This window comes from Pyrus communis, chromosome 4 (genome assembly GCF_963583255.1).
Source record: "Pyrus communis chromosome 4, drPyrComm1.1, whole genome shotgun sequence".
NCBI lineage: Eukaryota > Viridiplantae > Streptophyta > Magnoliopsida > Rosales > Rosaceae > Pyrus > Pyrus communis.
In genome coordinates this window covers 26,257,294-26,265,340 of record NC_084806.1, presented here as the reverse complement: position 1 = coordinate 26,265,340, position 8,047 = coordinate 26,257,294, and the positions used below count along the sequence as shown (strand labels likewise).

Genomic DNA, 8,047 nt, shown 5'->3' with positions numbered 1-8,047 from the left:
TTTTTTTTTTTTTTTTTTTTTTTAGAAAACACGCATTAAATGCTAATTTAACTAATTGGTTTATACCAAATAAAGCTCCAAGCACACACGTTTGACTAAACATTAAAGAAAATAATAGGAACTTTTTCATCTCACCAAGTTGGCCAAGACACAAAACCATGTAATTTCTTTCATTTAAGTGCAAAACATCACAAGAAAACGTAGTCCTCGGTTTAAAATAAACAGCACAATTTATGCTCATCAAGATACAATTGAGATAAAAAAAATGGTGTATAAGTTCATAACTTCATATCATATTTCAGAAAATCTCCTTTTTAAATGCACTAAATACTTAATTTTTAAGTGACACATCATAAGTGGAAAATGTGAAAGGTATGTTGTACATGCTAGAATATGAGAGGACAAAAAGGTTGATATGCCCAACTTCTAAGTTATATTAAAACATAACGATGTTCTAGATGCATTGAAATCTCTCGAGAAAATAGTACAGTTTTGTCTTTGGGCCAATTTGATCTCTGAGCCCACCAAGGTCTGAAATTGAAGTTGATCCGGCCCGCTCTGTTTGCAACCGCTTCCGAACGCTCCCTCCTGATTCTTGTAAGAAAAGAGGACTCTAGGGTTTCGAATTCCTTCAAACCAAAATACAATGGGTAGGAAGAAACCCAAGGAGCCAGAAAGCGACGCCGTTTCAGCAGCTCAGTCCGACATCTTCAAGACCCTGTTCGGCGACGCCGTCAGCCACGACGCCGCCCCTGCCATCTTCTCTGACAGCAACCCCTTCAGGAGGAAGAACAGGGAACCCGACCAAGGGTTTGTTGCCCCTTCGGCTGAACCTGCTGAAAGCATCAATTATGTCGAGCCTGAAAACAATGGTGATGACGGTGACGGTGACGTGAAGAAGCGGAAGAGGAGGAGCAAAGAGAAAGCGGCTTCCGGTTCGCTGAACGAAGAAGCTTCAGAGGGTCCTGTGGAGTTGGAGGGCAAAAAAAGGAAGAAAAGGAAGCTGCCGGAAACTCCCGATTCTGAAAACCCTAATTTGGGTTCTGAGTTTGAAGGGTTGTCAAGACGGGAAAGTGATGAAGCCTCGGAGAAAGGGAATGCCCCGGCGAAGAAGAAGGATGGGAAGAAGAGGAAAAGGGATGAAGTTGAGAGGGAATATGAGGTGAAGAAGTATGGGGTGAAGGAGGGCGAGGAGGATGGGGACAAGGAGGAGAAGAGGACTGTTGGGGAGAAGAGGAAGACAGTGGATAACCCAGCTGATATGTTGGTTTCGACCGAAGGTTTTGATGACGAGAGCAAGCTATTGAGGACTGTTTTTGTTGGAAATTTGCCCTTGAAGGTCAAGAAGAAGGCTTTGATGAAGGAGTTCACTAAGTTTGGAGAGGTAGAGTCAGTGAGGATTCGCTCCGTGCCAATCTTGGATGTGAGTACTTTGTGTTGGAATGTTTGGAGATTAAATATATTGTTTTGTTACTGATTTATACATTTGTTTTATTTTTGTTCAGACGAAAAGACCCAGAAAGGGAGCAATACTCACGAAGCAAATCCACGATAAAGCTGACAGGTAATCATTTCTCACTCACATGATCAGTTGGTTTTAGGAACTGCTTGTTGTATTTATAAACGTTTTGAAGCACGTAAGGTCCTGTTTATAATTTACCATCAGATTTGGATAGGGGTATAGGCTTCTAGCTGTTCTATTGTGATCTATCATAGCTCAAGTAAAATCTTACCGTGGAAGATTGACTCCCTTATTCGCCAATACATTTAGGTTGTCAGGGATTTACATTTCGTGTGACTTTAAGTTGTTAAAACATGTAAAATGATATAGATAATAGACTTTTGATGCTTGTTGGCAAGAAAATTTCAAATTTAAAAAATTTATGATTGCCTTTGAAATAATAGATTTTGTGTTGCAGTGTTAATGCCTACGTTGTTTTCAAAATGGAGGAATCGGCACAGACTTCCTTGTCCCATAACATGGCTGTGGTATGTTATTCTCATGAAGTTGGCTGATTTATATCATTCTGCATAAGCTGTTTCTTACCATAAAGCTGAAGTGTTAATCTCGTGCCTTGACTTTTTAATTATTATGCATGCTGATGTAGGTTGAAGGACATCATATCCGTGTTGACAGGGCATGCCCACCTCGTAAGAAGCTGAAGGGGGAGAGTGCTACTGTTTACGATCACACGAGAACTGTTTTTGTGGGTAACCTTCCATTTGATGTGAAGGTGAATTCCTCTGCTAGGATTTATTACTATTATTATTATTATTATTATTATTTCTCTTTGTAACTTTTCCCCGCTCAATTTGGCAATTTCTATTTATATTAGTTGCAATATGTGGATAACAATTTCTTTTCTTTTGCAGGATGAGGAAGTTTATCAGTTGTTTTGCGGTATCAACAATCTTGGTTCCAGTGTTGAAGCTATTCGCATAATCAGGGATCCTAACTATGGTATTGGAAAGGGCATTGCTTATGTTTTGTTTAGAACAAGGGTATGTTATTTTCACCAACGCTTATCAAACCCCATTTACAATCGATATTTCTTTGTAATAATGTCATGCCTTTTGAACTCAGATATGTGGTTGTTTAATTGATTATTCACACTTTCTTGGATGCTGTGCTGTGCCCATTTAGTGAGAGTCCTCATGGGGATGTTGATTTGACACCCAGTTGTCTCCTGGGACATATGTGAAACATTTTTCCTTCAACCCTAAAATTATGAATTTGTTTCCATGGCAGCTGGCCACTAAGTATACGATGATGTTAATTAAGCAAAAGAATGACTCTGATCAATTCTTGAACTATGCATATTGGCTGCTAAGTGTCTGCTGCCGCCGTTATCTTTATTTGCTTTGTCTTAAAGTTGTACTCAGGAGAGAAATATGGAATTGTCGCTGCAGTAGTTTCTGTGACTGTATGATTGTATTTTATTTGGAACATTCTTGTAGCATAAATATTTTACTTCAAAACTAAGGTTGAATGTCTGGTATTGAATACGTGCATATTTGACTAGACTAAATAAATTATATTGTTTGCCGTATGGAGTGCCATAGTCGTGTAAACTCTGTAGCTGAATTTGTATATGCTGTAGTTTCTCAAGGTACTCCTGTTTCATTGTATTATCTTATCCAGTATCTTCTGTTGTCTGTCTATTTGGGCATCCAGGAAGCTGCAAATTTGGTTGTTAAGAGGCGAAACTTGAAGCTTGGGGATCGGGAGCTCAGGCTGTCTCATGCAAAACCAGAGTCAACCCCAACGAAGAGAAAGAACCCCTCATCTGCACCGGAAGCTAAGTCTTCAGCCAAAAAGCGAGCTGTGGACTCAAGGAGTCCAGATTTTAACAAGTCGAGTTCAAAAGCATCTTACCAGGGCCTGCGTGCTGGTAAGCCTGGTGTCCAAAAGAAGTTTAATGCAAAAGGCAGTAGACCGGATAAGTTTGAATCAAGATTCCCTAGTGGAGTGAAGCCGAAAGAGCGTAAAGATAAAAGACCTTCTGTTGCTGCGAGAAAGGCTAAAGAAGCACTGAAAGGTGGTGCTGCATCAAAACAAACAGGTACAAAGCGTAAGCTGGATAGCCGGAGTCCAGATAGCTCCCAGCAGAAAAAGAAATTCAAGAAATTTAGGTAGGAATACACAAAATGCGAGAGTACGAAATGTGTACCCTTTCCAAATTTGTATTTCTTGTACAAGTAAGAGATTGTCAAATTGATTATATTGTTTTACTTAGTTATTCTGATTTTATTTTCCTTGAGCTGGTTCCCAATCTATTGATAGATACATGGATTAGAATGGGGTTTATCCGTGATAGTAAAGAGATAGGAAGAGAGGAGTGGTTAAGGGCACCAAACAATCCGTTCTCCGTAAGCATCTTCAACACTGACTTGTAGTTTAAGTGGTCAAGAGCATTTGAAGTCTTAGGTTTGATTTTGCCCTCTCCACCGTCACTTGTATACTTGAAAAGGCTTATTTTTAGCCGTGCTCTTGTACTCTACAATCTGCACAAAGCCACTTCGACCCTCGCACTATTTTCAGTCTCACGTTATTCGCTCAACTCCTCATTTCTATCTGATATTACCCCATTTCTTCAATTGGGGAAACGTTAGCTTCTTTAACTATGGGGCTCTTTGGTCTTTTTAGAAGTGAAAATATGGATATGTTAAAGAAATTATAAGTCTTAATGCAAGTGACCCTTCATCACAGTGGTAGAGAGAAATATTATCATCATGACATGAGTTTAGACCCGCTAACGGCTAATGTAACAATATATATCGTTTGACAAGAAAACCCAAAAAGTAAGTCTTAATGACTTTATTGGGTTATTGGGATATCGAATCATTTAGAGATGCCAATGCGGTAATTTGGTTTTGGATTTTTGTTTGTCGTGATAAGGTGATTTTTGCGGTTTCAGATGTTGCAAATAGAACAAACCAACGAGCCCCCGCACGCCACCGCCGCCGCCACCACGACTACGAATCGTCTCCAAGACAATCACCATAAGACTTGCATCAGACGTTTCAATTTGTACTTCCAGGCTTCCATTCTAATGCATCCTCGTTATCAGAAAAAGTAATATTCATTCCCAAAGATGACTTGTTTGAGCTCCCAAGCCTAAGCCTGCAATTCTAAACTTCCATGCCAAGCAAATTCTAGATGCTTAAATACCTTACCTACTTCAAACTTTTGGGAGATTAGACGGCATAAGTGCTTTGTTACAAAGCACCTGGCCTTCCCTTGGACATACCAGACAGCCTGCATCAGCTAACACTATGATGAAATTGTTAACCTGACGAAAGACAGTTACGTGAGTTTCATCTTGACGTTTTAGTCAAGTTTATGAAAAACAATACTAAGATCATCTTGGGACTCGGATAACTCAACAAGAGCTGAGATAAGTCAGAAGTTCACTAGAGACTGCCTTTACATTTTTCTTGACAATGAATGATATACATACCCTATAAAATTAGAGACTTTCTTACCACTGAAATCGAAGTCACACACATTTAGACCCAAACCCACCACCCGAATGAAACATGACAGTGACCAAATTCCATCCAAGGTCACGGAGACACCAGCCACATAACAATTTATCCGATGGAGCTCCAACCAGGCAGTAATATCCAATAGCAGACATATACCTTTGTATTGCAATTATTTGACGCTAATCTGCACAGAGGTGATACCCAAATGGCTGCAAGTAGAACAAGGACCTCGTGTACACCAAGCAAAGTTCTGCAAGTGAGACTATGATTTGTTCTTGCTCACTAGCGTGGGAGCAATTGAGACAACTCCAATGAAGAACAAGGTGGCTATCGAGTTGAAGTCATAGAGATCCCCAAGGGATCGCAACTCTCCAAGAGCTAATCCAGCCTGCAGCACAAAAACGTAGTCAATTACATAGGCACAAACAGTGACAATCGAGTAGAGCATTACGAAGACAAGACAACTCAAACAAATTGCTAATATACTTGTCCCTTATAGATTAGGGTCAACTATATCTCACCACCTTAACATGCTGGTAGCAGGAGTTTGAGCTCGACCCATGCAGTAATTGACCCAAAATAAAAACCAATCTCCAGAATGATTCTTTTGTCTTCAGATATTAGAGAGCTAACATTTTAAAGACAACTACATATTTTTTTGCATTAGTCAAAATGTGGATAGTGATGGTGTCGAGCTGAAGGTATATTTATCTTCCTCCATGACAAAAAGGGGAAAACAATATAAAATATAAAAAAAATAGATAACTGATTGTTAACTGGATCATTCGGCAATAGAAATCTTCAAGATCTGCACAGGGTTCTTATAATATTCTGATGTTCTTAGAAACAACTAAACTTAATATTTATACAGATTTGGTGCAGGATACATACCCTGACAGTGACGTAAGCAGCCGGTATCAGACCAATTGAAGTTGCCAGGAAGAATATATGGTAAGGCACATTAACTATTGGTGAAGCAACATTAATAAATGTATTTGGCAAGGTCGGAGTTAACCGTAGAAACAACATATAGTTCAATAGTCCCTCTCTTCTTTTAGCTACCTGTTTGAAAAACAATAAAATGATTCACTCATATTTTGAAGGTTAGGTATCAATGAGAGATATGAAGACATCTGAATGTACCTGGTTTTGGAAAAATTGCAGCTTGTCGGGCCAAAGAGAGAAGACAAGGGGTCTCCCGATCAGCTTTGACAAGAAAAAACAAGAAGATGCACCAGCAGTAGCATTAAACACCACCAAAGCTACACCTTTGAAGACTCCAAAAAGGGAACCGGCAAGCAAGGACATAAATACAGTACCAGGGATCATGAAAGTCTGCATGAATATATAAACCATGCAGTATCCTAACAGAACCTGAGCAGTGTAGTCACTTGTGTAGTCCTCGAGGTGAATTCTAACAAGAAGAAGATAACAAGAAAACAAAATAAATAAAACTGGATAATACCATCAAATTCATATTCTACAATGTAACTGTAAACAGAGCACATGTAGATGGAACAAAACACAATACATTAGTCATAATACTAGCGGAGTACATAACTACACGCAACCAAGTTCATAGTTTTTTCCGACAATACAATTTAAAACTATGCATCACAAAATTTTCGAGTAACAAAGTCATCAACACTTAACAGTCACAATAATGCAATACTCCATATCCAGCATTAATCTCTCCTCCTATTACATATTAAGGTCAGACCAATGCAGTACTCCGTATCCAGCATAGCATTCATGTCATAACCAACGCAAAATTACTATAATAACTAATGCCCGAATCTAAACTCGCTTAGGCCAAAACCTGGTGCATTAACAATATGACCTATAACGTTTAAGAAAAACAAAGGCCAATGCAGATAATTAGAAGGCAAGCATTCTATCCATTAATGAAAATAAAATGCCTCAGGCATCTAGCAAGAAGATGGATCCAAGCAAAAATCAGGCCTCTTCCAAATAAATTTATGGGTTTCCTAATTAGTTTGCTATTAATTGGATTGAAAGCTAAAAATCCATAATTTACAAAAAAATTCAGAGGGAAAAAATAAATAGTCCCAGATTGGTATCATATACATACGAAAACCAAAAATTTTCCCATCAAAATTTGTGGTTTTTCCTGGAAAATTCAATCCTAAAAAGCCAATTCAGATTCATGGGAAATGCATAAGAAATTTGAAAAAAAAAAAAAAAAAAAAAAAAAAAAAGAACAGAAAAAATAAGAGTACCTGAGGATTTGAAGATCTTGGAGGCTACGGGGGAGCTTGAGGAAGCTGTAATCCGATGCGGGCATGGTCAGGTAAACAGCCAGAAGGCCAAACAAGAAGCCCAATACGACGGTGGAAGCCAGGGTAACCTCCCAAAAGTTCAACGGGAACTTACTATTATCGGATCCCACTTCTGCACCAACCACCTTCACATCGCCGCCACTGTCGTCTCCTTTCCCCATCTCTCTCTAAGTTTTCCTCTCCTTTTTCTCTTTCTGCAATTTTCTGGGGAAAAGTTAGAGAGAATAGCACCTTTTCTCTTCTTTCTCTCTCCCCTCTGCTATTTTATTATGGTTTTGGAGAGAGAGGAGAGGAGGAGGAAGAGAGAAAGAAGGGACATTCGCTGGTGTCCTAATAATACGAGTTATATGCAAATTGAAAAACGATGTTAAAACAATTAGGATAATAATATTTTGCATCTCCGAGTAAGAATATACGTACCTCATTTCTTCTAAATAATAATATTTATTATATAAATTTTATAATAAAAACGTTTAATTTCTTAATTTTTATCTAAAAATCACCACTATTAACAGGAAAAAAAAAGTTACTAAAATCGATGACCATTTAATTATAAAAATAAAATAAAATAATTTCTTTAGAATCATATCAATTTTTATGACTTAATTACTCCATAATTAGATTGAGTTGACATGAATTAACGATGAATTGAATTAAGAAAGAATTGGAATGAGGTGCTATCAGGATCAAATTCTTGTTGAAATTGTTTACTAAAACTGTCTCAAATCAAAGTATGAATGCTATTGATCCATATAAAA

General features: G+C 38.2%; 2 protein-coding genes across 2 annotated transcripts; one reads left to right on the top strand and one right to left on the bottom strand.

Annotated features, from left to right (window-relative positions):
* The first annotated feature begins 610 nt into the window (after positions 1-610).
* LOC137731092 (uncharacterized) lies at positions 611-3,761 on the top strand. The gene is made up of 6 exons (XM_068470169.1): positions 611-1,423; positions 1,506-1,564; positions 1,920-1,989; positions 2,109-2,234; positions 2,374-2,502; positions 3,176-3,761. Exons 1-6 carry the CDS (start codon positions 647-649, stop codon positions 3,635-3,637), a joined length of 1,623 nt encoding a protein of 540 aa, XP_068326270.1. The 5' UTR covers positions 611-646; the 3' UTR covers positions 3,638-3,761.
* A 1,079-nt stretch (positions 3,762-4,840) lies between these two features.
* Positions 4,841-7,509, bottom strand: LOC137731868 (uncharacterized membrane protein At4g09580-like). The gene is made up of 4 exons (XM_068471111.1): positions 7,230-7,509; positions 6,133-6,403; positions 5,881-6,051; positions 4,841-5,377 (listed from the first exon to the last, which is right to left on the bottom strand). The coding sequence occupies exons 1-4, from the start codon at positions 7,448-7,450 to the stop codon at positions 5,252-5,254; spliced, it is 789 nt and encodes a 262-aa protein (XP_068327212.1). The 5' UTR covers positions 7,451-7,509; the 3' UTR covers positions 4,841-5,251.
* Between the last annotated feature and the right edge of the window lie 538 nt (positions 7,510-8,047).

Bases quoted from the DNA above. Each gene is read 5' to 3' on its own strand.
- LOC137731092 (XM_068470169.1), top strand. From the start codon at position 647: ATGGGTAGGAAGAAACCCAAGGAGCCAGAAAGCGACGCCGTTTCAGCA. The intron at 1,424-1,505 runs GTGAGTACTTTG...ATTTTTGTTCAG, and splicing joins GCTCCGTGCCAATCTTGGAT to ACGAAAAGACCCAGAAAGGG. The intron at 1,565-1,919 runs GTAATCATTTCT...TTTGTGTTGCAG, and splicing joins ATCCACGATAAAGCTGACAG to TGTTAATGCCTACGTTGTTT.
- LOC137731868 (XM_068471111.1), bottom strand. From the start codon at position 7,450: ATGGGGAAAGGAGACGACAGTGGCGGCGATGTGAAGGTGGTTGGTGCA. The intron at 6,404-7,229 runs GTACTCTTATTT...TCTTCTTGTTAG, and splicing joins CAAGATCTTCAAATCCTCAG to AATTCACCTCGAGGACTACA. The intron at 5,378-5,880 runs GTATGTATCCTG...TTTGTGCTGCAG, and splicing joins CTGCTTACGTCACTGTCAGG to GCTGGATTAGCTCTTGGAGA.